The 13343-nt window shown below is 34.3% G+C and overlaps 1 protein-coding gene across 2 annotated transcripts in view; it reads right to left on the bottom strand.

The window, feature by feature from the left end:
* CSMD1 (CUB and Sushi multiple domains 1) overlaps positions 1 to 13343 on the bottom strand; it is a 1075408-nt gene that overhangs the window by 231051 nt on the left and 831014 nt on the right. For both annotated transcript variants that reach the window (XM_054629077.2, XM_077174973.1), the window contains exons 17-18: positions 11161 to 11348; positions 2924 to 3112 (exon numbers count right to left, since the gene is read on the bottom strand). In XM_054629077.2, coding sequence (XP_054485052.2) covers positions 2924 to 3112; positions 11161 to 11348 — 377 coding nt within the window. The remainder of the gene's footprint in view (positions 1 to 2923; positions 3113 to 11160; positions 11349 to 13343) is intronic.

Genomic DNA, 13343 nt, shown 5'->3' with positions numbered 1-13343 from the left:
TTATGCTGTTGTTTTTAAAATTTTAATTTACTAAATATTTAAACAATAATGCAACAACACATGAAGATGCTTTTAGTCTTCTTCCTCACATAGAGTGATACACTTTGCCTTTAACTGGATGGAAAATATACATGAAAAAATATTCAATAAACTTGCAGTACCTTTATGTAGATGTATGTATATATATACATATACTTGGTTTATAGCTTAAGTTCCTTTTTTCTTTCATTGCTTATTAGACTAAGTTTTTTGTTAAAGTTTTTAATGTTTTTTGAATTTATGTAATTTTTATATATTTATAAGTAAGTAAAAGGAAAGGAAATGCTTCCAGCCTGGTTTTACCTGAATATAGTTATTTCTGCATGGAAGTATGAATTAAAACACATTTGACTAAACCTACAGTAAATATATGGTTGATAACAATGCTTAATAATGAAGAACAGTGTTACGGACTTCAGATTTACAGTGCCATAAATGAGCAATAATACATTCATTCAAAAATCCTTATCTTAGCCTGTAAACACCACAGAAGGAAGGAAAATATTTGACTGTGCAACATTACTCAAAGCAGATACGACATATTTCAAAAATAATTTCCCTATTTTAAACAAAATTTAAAATATGGAATTTATGTGCTTTAATTTACCTCTCACTCAAAAATTATTTTCATGTTCCACCTTGGCATTAGCATATTTTGAGAATGACACATTACTAAGAGGGAACTTTAACCACCTTGTATTTGTATGCAGGTTTACTTCTTCTTTGTTGGCATGAAGCAAAGCAACATGATTTTTCCTTAGGCATTATTCTGCTAAATTAATTTCTGAAGTAAAAATTTTGAGAACATCAGTACTCAAGAGATGAGTGCAAAATGCTCATTTCCACCTCAGTTAAAGCTGTCACAATCCAAAAATCTGGGTCACAACTTGTTGAGCCTCAAAAGGCAAATACACTAACAGAATGATTACTTAATAGAGTGTGAGGTCTATGCCATGTTAGACTAGGTAATATAATGGAGTTTAATCTGTGAGGAAAAGAATAGACTGAATGTATGTTGAGCCCTTATGTGTTGCTTGCTTAGCGAACGTACTCCAGAAAGGCTTGACATTTTCTTGACATACACTCACATAAAAGTGGGAAAAAAATCTCTTTCAATGAGTGAAAATTAACTAGATCTTCCTAGAGATCAACATTCATATGCAAACAAAAGAGTTAAATATTGATATTTTAACTCTAAAATACATCTATACATTTTATTGAAAGCAAGTGGAAAAAGAAGAGAATACTAGTCAAGCTTAAGATTTCTTTGCATTTGTCAATCCATCATGGCAAAGAAAACAAGGAAAGAAACCCATAAAAACAATTAAAAAATTTAAAAATGCTTTGTGTCTGTACTTGTAAAGGAGGAATGAGTTGTGGTGATTACAAGGTGAGTGAGTTTGATTACCTAACTTCTATAATAGTCTTTGGTGGTTTATATATTTTGAGAATGGGGCCAGAAGGCTGTAGTGAGAGTTAGAAGAAGACTAGTGCTCATATTTAACAAAAAAAGTTTAAAACAAAGTGAGAAACTAAAATACTTTGCTGAATCTAAGTTTATCCTCTGACATTCCACTGTAATCAATGAAAACCTTGGACCTGAAAAGCAAATTAGAAATACATTAATGTAAGTAATTCACTAAAGCAAGAGCCTTTCTTTGCCATTGTTCTGTGGTTTCTGTAAGAGGGATTTTGTAGCAACTATACAAGGATTCCATGAAGAATTTAGGTTGATTCAGTGGTTCATAGAAGCAGAACTTAGCCAAAAAATCCAATTACAAAGAACACAGAAATATTTGGGAACACAGTTGTGCTGATGTACAGCTATTTTTCTTCTCAGTATGGGGCTGTGTTTTGGATTGGTGCTGAGCACAGGGTTAATAATATAGAGATGCTTTTGTTATTTCTGAGCAGGGTTTACACAGAGCCAAGACTTTTTCTGCTTTTCATATGTCACACTGGTGAGGAAGTTGGGGGTGAGTGGGAGATTAGAAGGAGACACAGCAGGAACAGGTGACTGCAGCTAATCCAAAGAATACCCCACAGCATACGGCATCAGGCTCAGTATATAAATGGGGAGAAAAAGGGAAAACGGAGAAGTTCAGACTGATGATATTTGTCATCTGCTCTTCTGGAGATGACTGAACACCTGCTGTCCTTGGGAAGCAGTGAATAAATTCCTTGGTTTGCTTTGCTTGTCTGCACAGATTTTGCTTTTCTTACTAAACTGTCTTTATCTCAACCCAGGAGTATTATCACTTTTTGCCTTCTGATTCTCTCCCTGATCCTGCTGGTGGGAATGGGCAAGCAGCAGTGTGAGGCTTGGTTGCGGGCTGTGGTTAGACCATTAAGAAATTCAGCATTTTAAAAAATGTTTCATGAAAGCTCTACACAGTTTTATACTTCATATTCACCAAAACAATTATTAAGCTAACCAAAGTTTCAAAGGAAAAATATGTCAAGAAAATTAATTACATTGGCTGATCATGGTTTATCTGCTTTAGTATTAAGCATCCTAAAATTTAAACAATCATTTTGGCATGCAGTATTTAGAGTTTAAAATATAAATTAATTTTATTTGCTTTGTGTTGAAAGTATTAGTTGTATGGCACCATTTTGATTCACAGTTGAACAATGGAACCCTCCGAGAATCTGATTTTTTCTATTTGTGAATATGTGCCTGGTTTTTTTTTCAGTATTTCACTAAAAACTGATACAGAGATGTAAATTGTGGCTTTTAATGACAATAAAATAATTTTTTTAAAGTGTGGATCTTGCTGAAATTGAAGGGAGGTAGTACAATGACAAGCTTAATTAGTTCTGCAAAATAATAGATTAACTTTTGTGGACTTTAGACCTGCTATCTGAAGAGCTTGACCCTTACCATCACAGCTGGGTAATGCATGATTCCACTGATGGTTTCTTTCACATATGAGTGGTTCTTCATCACTCAGTGTATATCCTGGGTCACAGCTGAAGGTTACTGTGGAGCGGATATTAAAGTTGTTACCATGGCGATGGCCATTCACAGGAATTCCTGGGTCAAGGCAAGAATCTGATTCCAGAGTAACACCTGAAACACACAGATTTAATTTTGGTTTTTTCACCTTTTTTTCAGATAGTAAAGAGAAAAGAAAGACCCAAACAAAACACAAAACAAGGAAGACAGGAGAAAGAAAGAGTCTCCAAAAATCCTAGTTAGCATTGCCTGAGAACCAAAATGGGATATATAACCTTTTTTATAGCTGTTGTCTGACTTACAAAATGGTTTTCTAATTTTAAGTTTCATAGAATAGGAAAGTCCAAATGAAATAGAAGAAGACTTGCGCTTCAAGGTATTTTGTCAACCAATTAAAAACACCAGAACAATAAAACTACTGGACATCTGAAACTATAGGAAGATACTACAGTTTAAAGTATGAATAAAGATTTTGCAAGTATAAAAGTCATATTTGATTATTTCATCTATTCAGTTTCTGATACTGCAAGACAATTTTCCTCTGCATAGTTATGATCATTTGGTACAACAAGAAGCATTGTCAAAAAACTGTAATTGAAGAGGTCACAAACTGCTGAATTCTTACAGATATTTTCCTATGCATGAAAAAAAAAGAAAGACAAATAATATAGCTTTCACAATTTTATAACTCTTATCTGACAGAAAGAGTCTCTGGTAATTATGTCTTCTAGAGACATTAAATAGTTTTTGGCAAATAAACCTGGAGCTATCCACTGAAAAAAACTCCCTGAAATTATCAAATGAAGGCTCATTAACTGAACATTATACATTGTGCTTCTAGTGATAGCAAATGATTGTGGAATTTAATAATATAATGAACAATAATGTAGGCACATGAGGGAAACAAATAGAGACTCGCTATTGGGATGACAGGAATTTCTTTTATTTTCTGTTACTATGTGTGGTGAATTGACCTTGTCTGGCTGCCAGTCCCCAACTCAGCTGCTCTCTCATTATCCCCTTCAACAATACAGGGGGAGAGAACAAGGTAGAAAAAAAAAACATGAAGAAATTAAAGGGCTGAGACAAAGACAAGAAGATCACTTAATAATTACCATCACAGTCAAACCAGACTCAATTTGAGAAGAAATTATTTAATTTATTGCAAATTAAAAATAGTCTAGAATGGTGAGAAACAAAATCAAAAAGTAAAATACCCCTTCACCCTCACCCTTGTGTTGGGCTTGCATGGACAAGTCTAAGTTAGCAGACAGGGGTGGCTACAGGAGTGGCTTCTGGGATGAGCTGCCATAAACTTGCCACATGTCCAACAGAACCAATGTCATCTGGCATCAGGATGGGCCTGCTGCTGGCAAAGGCTGAACACCTCAGAGATGGTGGTAGAGCCTCTGGGATAACGTAGTTAAGTAGTAGTTAAGTAGTAGTTAAGTTAAGTAGTAGTTAAGAAGGACACAAAAGTTGCTGCAGAAAAACAGCAGCCATAGAGAAGAGTGAGAATGTGAGAGCAAGAATTCTGAGAGACTGGGGTCAATGAAGAAGAAAAGGGAGGAGGTTCTCAAGGTTTGGAAGCCCCTGCAACACGTGCTGGAGATCGTGGTGAAGCAGCTGTCCTACTGCAGCCCATGAAGGTTCACAGTGGATCAGAGATGCACCTGCAGTCTGTGCAGGACTCCACTCTGCAGTAGATGGATGCTCAAAGGAGCTGTGATCTTACGGGAAGTCCACACTGGAACAGGCTCCTGGCAGGATCTGTGGCCTGGTGGAGAGAGGAGCCCATTTTGGAACAGCTTTGCTGGCAGGATTTGTGACACTGGGAGACCTATACTGGAGCACTCTGTTCCTGAAAGATTGCACCCCATGCCAGAGCCATTCATTAAGAGCTCTAGATAATGGGAAGAATTCAAATTTTAAATATTGATGGAAGGCTGTCTCCTGGGGGAGAAACCCAATGCTGGAGGAGGAGTAGAGTCTGAGGGATCCTTCCACCAAGGAGGAAGGGGCAGCAACGATAATGTATGATAAACTGATCACTTCATGCCCTGTCCCCCTGCACCTCTCAGCAGGAGGAGATGGATAAAACTGATAGTGGAGTTCAGCCAAAGAAGAACAGAGGGGTAGGGGGAAGGTGTTTCTAAGATTTGGGAACCTGGGATCTAGCAAGATTACTCCACCACAACTGCCTTCTTCACAGGCATTTCCTAGTTTCTTAGCCCTCCAAAGGTGCTGTGCATCTCTAACTGATGCAGAGATGTAGAAGAAGGTGCTGGTCCTCTCAGCTGCTTGTGCATCTCTAACTGTTTCTGTGGAAGCTGTACTCTCAATTTACTGCTCCTACCTTGCCCTGTTTATCCAGGAGTCCCATATAGCCTTAGGAACAAAGTAGGAGGAGTTCAAAACTAAGGAAAAAAATTGATTAATGCGGGCATAAAGTGAAGGGTTCAGAACTATAGGTATGAGTGTTGGAATCAGGACTATAAATAAAAATATCATAGAGAATGACTCTAGCTTTCACAGAAAAATATTCTCTGTACCTTCCAGCTCTTTTTATATCTCACTTAGAATTCAGATTTGAAAGCTTATGATCCAGTTTTCATGAGGTAACTCTGACATACTTAAATTCTAGAATAAGTTCCTCTAGACCTGACTGCATATTCTTAATGCAAATGTACTGTGTTAGCTAACAGTGCATTTTCAGATTCCCTTCACCTGGATAAAACTGCTGAATAAAGGCTCAAAGAAACCATTTAAGTCTATAATATTCTGCATTGTAAGTGCCCTTAATTTCATCTAGATGAAATTTTAACTTTGATGCACATTAGGTTTCTTCAGATAAATCATGCCTCATATTTTGAAATATGTTAGTGTAGATGAAGGTCCCCAGCAGCACTCTTAAAATTCCTTCCTCTTAGGGCAGCCTACCACCCCTGTCTGAACACATCAGCTGCTTTGGCATTCTGAATCACACACAACAGGTAAACTCATCAGGTTCTTTTTGAAATGATAATTCAAACTTACATTGACTCCATTGTTTCACATTTTTGCACGACCAAAACCTATAGAAAATTTATCAGCTTCCAACTTCCTGACTGAAGTAGTAGTGTTAAATAAATAAAATCAGCTCAGACAACATAGTGTCATTCCCAGGGAAAAATATTCAGTATGTAAGTTTCAGCAATCATGAACATAGCTGAAAATAAATATTTTTTCTTTGCTTCCTTGCCTGAAGATTTGATTATTTTTCTTAATAGGAGATAACCTAAAGTTAAATAATGGGTAATTCTTTGATATGAGAAATATGGCACAATTCTGGCACAACAGTGATAAATGTAGTTGGAAAATAATTGCAAAGAGTTGATTGAGAAGGAGTACAGGCAGTAGATCAAACTCTAGGACAGGCTGCAATTATTAGCTACCTGGGACTGTGACACCATTATCAGGCTTTACCCCCTGCCTGCCAAGTCATACTTCTTCTAAAAAAGTACAAACCTTTCCATGACTCCTTATGTGTCATATTTTCCATGTTAGCAATATTCTAGTCTTTTTTAAACTGTGTCACAAACTGGACACAATAGTCTCCCTGGTCATCAAATGAAGTGAAATAATTCTTGAGCATATCCTAGATAAAAGAAAAACAATTGTATTTTCTGAAATTGTCTTTTGGTTTTTTAGATGGTCATGGAAGATTCAACTTTTTGCAATACTACTATATTTTTCTCTAGATTATGTAGGTTCTGAGTGATCTCCAAATCTTTTTTTATTGTATTTCTATTTTGTATTTGTGCATGTTACTTCTCCTTCCCCATTTAGGTTTAGCATGTTTCTTTATAGAATCAAATTGCTTTTGTTTTACACTCTTTCTTCAGTTTATCTAGCTTGTTTTGAATTCCAACCTTCTCAATCATAGTGCTTAATATAATTGTAGGTTGGAATCATCCTCAAATTGTAACTGTTCTTATATTGTCATCAAAATCTTTTTTTTCTTTTCTTTTTTTTCACAGCATCATAGAAATCACATAACAATTTAGGCTGGAAGGAACCTCTGGGGTCACGTACTCCAACCCCCCTGCTCAAGCAAGGTCACCTAAAGCTGGTTGCACAGGTAGATCCATTCCTGGATGTATTTTTAGTATCTCCAAGGATGGAGATTCCACAGCCTTTCTGAGAAACTTTTTCCAGTGCCTACTGTACCTCATTGTACATTTATTGTACTGCAATAATTTCATCCACATTAAATGTCTATATTATTCTCTGAAAGAGTTCTAAAAGCCTTATGAATGGCAGCACAGAACTATTTCCTACCCTTTCCATTTCCAAATCTACAAAAGCAGTGAACCTGTCAAGAAAGAAATTAAGTTGGTTTGACATAATCTGTTTTATCAAATACAAGTAATTTATTTCTTATCATTATGTTTATCAGTTTTAAACTAGTATCTTTCAAGAGCAAAGATAAAACTAATGTCCTTGATCCTTCTGATCCAAATATCTTCCTTTTCTTTTCCTCTCCATCCTTGCTTGGAAAAGTGTGTGCCCTTCTGAATTTTTTTAAACTTCCTTACAGATTTGAATTTTCAGACATAATTTTCAGTGGAGTGGTCCTTCCACTTTGCCTCTCAGTATAGCACAGGGAATTTCAACAGTCTCTGATGAATAAAATATATTTAAATATTTCAATATTGTGTAGTACCCTCTCTCCATATGCTGTACTCTTACCTTGAAAATGTTCACTTAATTATGTTAAGTATATGGTAAAAATTATTTTCTGTAAAAGTTGCAAAACAGGAACAAAATGTTTAGTCTTGCCTGTGACAGCTGATTTTTGGTGAAACTTTTTTTGAGTTTTTTTTTTCCTGTATTTGAATATATTATAGATATTTTTGTTACACTCTTTCTGTTTCTTAGGCTTGGAATTTAATATGTACTTTAGAATTTTGTGTTTATCCTAAGAGATCTGTGTAATTCTCTGATTGCTATCTATTGCAATATTTGAATATATCTAGTATCTACATTATTAACTCTAGAATTACATCATTAAAAGAGATTTTTAAATAGAAACCCTTCTCTAAAATTAAAAACAAAATTAAAAAAAAGAAACAAAACAAACCCAAAAACCCCCAAAATGAAACAAAACCAAGGGAAAGCAATAACAAAACAAACAAAACCAAACCAAACCAAGTCAAAACCACCAAAAAACAAATAATAGTTTTCTGTTGTACTTTTTACCAATTTCTTTTATAAATGACTTTAAGAATTCATTTGTAAGGACTCAAGGACATTTGCCTATCAATCTGCCAAATTTGGTGGTTTAGATTTTTGCAAACCATTAATTTAATCACCATGTTGCTCCATTCCTTCACTTCTTACCAATCATAAACTCTATTATTTTATGGTCACTTTCCCAAAATCTGCCTTTCCCATTTAGCCTCTGTATGGATTCTTAGCCATAGTAAAATGGACTGCTGAAACAAAAAAATGTTCCCCAACATTTCAAATCTTTTTCCATTGACTGTATCCTGCTGCATAAAATTGCATGAATCCTTTCCTCATATCCAGAGTATTCAAAGAACTATCTTTTTCATCAAATAAAAAACTGTTAAGTATTTTGATGCTATGTTATCACAGCTAAAATTGATTGTGGGCTGTCTGACTGGTTTCAACACTTTGTCAAACCCATGAAGATTGCATATTTCTGAGCCTAAAAAGTTATTTTCTGAAGCCTAATCTAAACAAATACCTCATTTCATCCATTATGAATAAAGGATTATGTCTATTTTTTAAGTTCTGATGATTTTCACTAAGAAAAATCAAAATATTGATTTTGTAGTTTTTTTTCAATTTTTGTAGCTTTTTTCAATTCCTCAATAAGGAATTTTTTTACTAAGATGGGTAATCTTTGATTTTTAAACAATTTTGCTGTCTGTGTAAGAGAATTGTAATTTTCAAATATATATAGATGTATAGTGTAATTTGACTGTCTCAATACATGACTAAAATATGATCTATTTTTCAGATAAATTTTAGGATAGAAGGAAATATTAGTCTACAAAAACCGCAGAATTGTAAGTAAAGCATTTGAATTGAAGAAATAATTGATCAATTTGCTTTGCAAAATATCATGTTCTCTTATATTAGGAAAGAAAAAAAATTCAGATTACTTTAATAAACAAAGGAACAATTTACATTACAGGAATCTGCAGGTAAAGTATTTCTACCTGTTTTCAATTCAGAAAAAGACTAAGATTGCACAACCTACTTCACAGAATGAGGAACAAAAAGCCCCCTACAAAAACAAACAATCAATAAACAAACCAACCAACCAACCAACCAACTAAACAAACCCTACTCAAAATACATAACTAGGGAAGCTGAGAGATAGGGAAAATGTAATTGAGGCATGAAGCACACTTGCCAAAAGATTTTTAAAAAAACCTAATCTTATCAGTAGTTTTACTTAAGAAATATTTTAGGCACTTCATTATTTTTTCTTTGCTTAGATGCATAAGACTTAATCTACACTGTCTTGCATTAGGTATTTTGAAGTGTCATCAAAAGGCTGAATGACAGAAATTTAAGGAGAGGAATGAAGAAATTATGTTCACATCCTTCACAGTACCTTTAATGGGTTACATATTCATTAAAGCTATATTACACTCATATTTTAGCTTAATAGAATATTAGTGATATCTCAGGTTCAACTCAGTTTAGCTTATGGTGAACCTTTTATTTTAAACAGGTTAAGAGCCTTCTGCTTCACAGTGCAGTGATTTACTTTATCATCAAAGTTATGACTATAACTGGAAGATTTTTAAGATACTTCCAAATAAGACAGGTATTTGAACTTCCAAAGAAAATATCCAGAAACTTTTCTTAAAACTCAAAATTGACTACCTTGTCTTCTACAAATGTAAGAAATGTGAAACAAATAGAAGTTCTGTTGTGATATCTTTAAAATGAGCAGCTTCTATAGTTAAACCTCCAAGCAAAATCAAAATACAGTTTTAGTCTCCTGTGTTCCTGGCAGATTACCCAAGGCTTCAATTAATTCTTTCTACCTGTTTTTGCCCCTAGAAAACACTGACTTTATCTGCTTAGTGTCCCCATGTTACTAGTTAATGTGATGCCCTTCCCTCTGTGATGGAGAATTGCCAATATGGAGTGAAGGATCACAGAAATGCTGCAGGAGCTCCTGATGCTGTCTAGCTCAATAAGATAGACTCTGCAGAAAATTTCACCTGTGTTACATGAACATATAGAACACAAGGCAAAATGGAGGCAATTTTAGCTCCAATTGTGTGAAACCCAATGTGAGGAAAAAGACAATATGAACAGTGAGGCTGTGATTAACTTAAGAAGTCTTGTGGAGCAAATGCTCTGACATGGGTGTGAAGTGTTCAGCAAGCTTTCACTGCACAACTTTTTTTTTTTAATATTTGGACAAGCCTCAATGTGCCTATAAAATATAACTGGTCACTATTCCAGATTCAATATTACAGCAAATTTACAGCAATCAGTTTAGTTTCCAAATAAGAACAACTGATAAAAGTGATATTACTAGGTTGGTACAATTGCACTAAACACATAAGCTCTCTTCAGTAAATAATTAAGTGAATGGTTGTACTATCATATAAAGACTAGTGTGACTTCAGACCATTTAATACATGTCATTTTATGCACTTAATTGAAAAGAAAATGCTATTATGATGATTCTTTAGTTTGCGTGGAGATATTATTATTATTTTATTTGCATTTTTGCATTTTGGAACCATTATAGATAAGGTCTCCCAGTCTGTTCAGCCCAGAGAAAAAGGAAAAAAAACCAGAGAAAAAGAGAGAAAGTGAGAGAGAAGATAGGGGACACCCAAATAATATATGTTTACCCACAAGAGAAAGTTTCTAAAATTTTGCATATGATTAAACAACTAGGTCTGTAAGGACTCTGAATAAGATAAAAGAACTCATGAAGAAAAATTTCCAAAATTAATACTTCCAGAATTATCTGTCAGTACAACATAGAGTAAACATAATTTGTTCTTACACAAATATAACTACTGAATTTTATTTGTTCCCATTTGTTTGCTCATTTTCTAATTAAAGGAACTTTTTCAAGATTAAATAAAAATTTATTTGAGAAATACCAGACTTACTCTCATAGTGAATTAGGAAACCAACACTGGAACGACTGTTGTCCGTAGTGAACAGCAGATACATATAATTTCCAGTACTAATAAGGAACTGGGGTGCTTGTGTTCCATGGTATTCTCCAATTAATGGTGATGAATTTGCTGGCCCATCTCTGACTTCCAAAGTGTCATAATTAACTTCAGTCTGGAATCTGAAAGGGAATATGCAAGTCAGCTGGTGGATGGATGAGTGGTGTTATTTTCTTCAACTGATAGAAATGCAACCCACTTGTAACTGACCAAGAATACCACACATAAAAAAATTACATAGCTATAAATCCATCCATGTACTATTAAGAATAAAATTAAAGAAGGTTTCATGAATCATTTTCCTTGCTTTTTTTGCAGTATTGTAAAAAATTTTTAAGGGATTCAGTATACTTCAGATTAGCCATATGACTGGCATTCAGAAAGACATGTAGTGGGTACAAAAATGCAAATTGTCTCAAACAGAATTGCAGTATGAACATGAAATTTTTTGCCCTCAGGTTAAGAAATATTTGGACACCCTAGGAACATCTTCAATAACACTTCATTATTTCATCTCAATAATTTAATTATCTGATATTTGCTATTTGGCATAAGCTGTTTTATAGATCGTCAAGTGTTTGTTTTTTTTTTTTTAAATCCAAACCTTTTATTCTAACATAGCTTGTTACTTTACTTTTAGGTAATCGTTTCTGTCCTATGAAATAAAGCAGTAAAAAATACTAGATTTAGATCAAGCCTTTATTTTGAAATTCATTACTGTTATAATAAGTATGACTTCTTAGTTTATTTTAGTGTGTCAAAAAAAAAACCCAACAGGTAATATAGACTGGAATGGAAAGTAAGGAGACTAATGAGGGTTGATTTACAAGAAAAAATAACTTTAAAATCAACAGCAGAGTCAATGTGTCTGCCAATCATTAAACCACATCACATTTCTCCAGTTCATAATGGAGATATGAATATGGATATCTATGTCATCTACTACTTGTTCTTAAATCAAACAGCACAAACCTGCTCTTTCTCAAGATGAACTTGAACTGGCACTTTTTACATCAGATGCCTTTCAAGATAGTTTGTGGTTATATTAGATTCTGATATGCTATAGCATCTAAAACATGCACATATAAATTTTCCTGTCAATGAAGTTTGTGCTATTATACAGATATTTACACTGCTCTAAATATATTTGCATGCACTCAACATTCTTATTTTCATCTTTCAGCAATGCATATGTTTTGAGGTTTTTCTCTTCTATTCCCATAAGTCTTGTTAGTTCAACTTCTGAGAGCAGCAGAAATCCCTACACAATACAATACATTTTCAAAGTGAACACCCTTAGCTCTCTTGCCAATATGGGACACATGTAGTGGTCTAGAGATAAGAAGCTCTATTCTTGTAATTTAGGAAAAGTGCAAAATATTAAATACTTGAGAAATGAGAAATACATGTTACATTCCTTCAAAGTGTAAATAAACTTTATACTTCATTATGAAATTATGACAGAATGACCAAGCTCCCGTCCCATTACATTTTCCAGAACAAATAGCATTGCTCTTGTAAAAATATTCTTACAGACACATCAATATAAGTAAGAACAAGCTCAGTTTTAGCCAGTATTTAATATTCTTTCTAGTTGTTCTCTCATGGTTCCCTGAAAACAAAAGCACAGCCATAAGTCAGAAAGCTTTTGCTTTGCTATCAGAGCTAATGACTGCTCAGAAACTGACTTAGGCACTTTGTATCATTCCTTCCTCTTCACACAGAAAACTCTAGATTTATGGTACCTTATTATGATAAGCTGGATAAAATCCAGATGATTGCTTTTACTGCTATCTATCCACTCTGACAGTGGAATACAGGGCTTGCAGGTTTGCTAATACATTAAGCATTTTCAGGACCCATTTCTGCAATGAAATCAGCTAGAATGGAATGGCCTACATCCACACTATTAGATACATCCTTTAGATTCTCAAAGAAGGAGATACTATTCAAATTTCCTCTTATGAATGGTTGCTTGCCCACAGTAACTCCTGCCTCTGTTTGATAATTATTTGGGAGAATGCTAGTTGACAAACTCAAGAAGCGTGTTGGACACTATTTCAACAATTTAGTGGCATAAACACATGAGATTTTGTTCCTGGAAAGGCTCACTGAGT

The sequence above is a fragment of the Agelaius phoeniceus genome, chromosome 3 (assembly GCF_051311805.1).
Source record: "Agelaius phoeniceus isolate bAgePho1 chromosome 3, bAgePho1.hap1, whole genome shotgun sequence".
Classification (NCBI taxonomy): domain Eukaryota; kingdom Metazoa; phylum Chordata; class Aves; order Passeriformes; family Icteridae; genus Agelaius; species Agelaius phoeniceus.
Note: the sequence above shows the minus strand (reverse complement) of the source record. Positions and strands in the feature narration are given on the sequence as shown.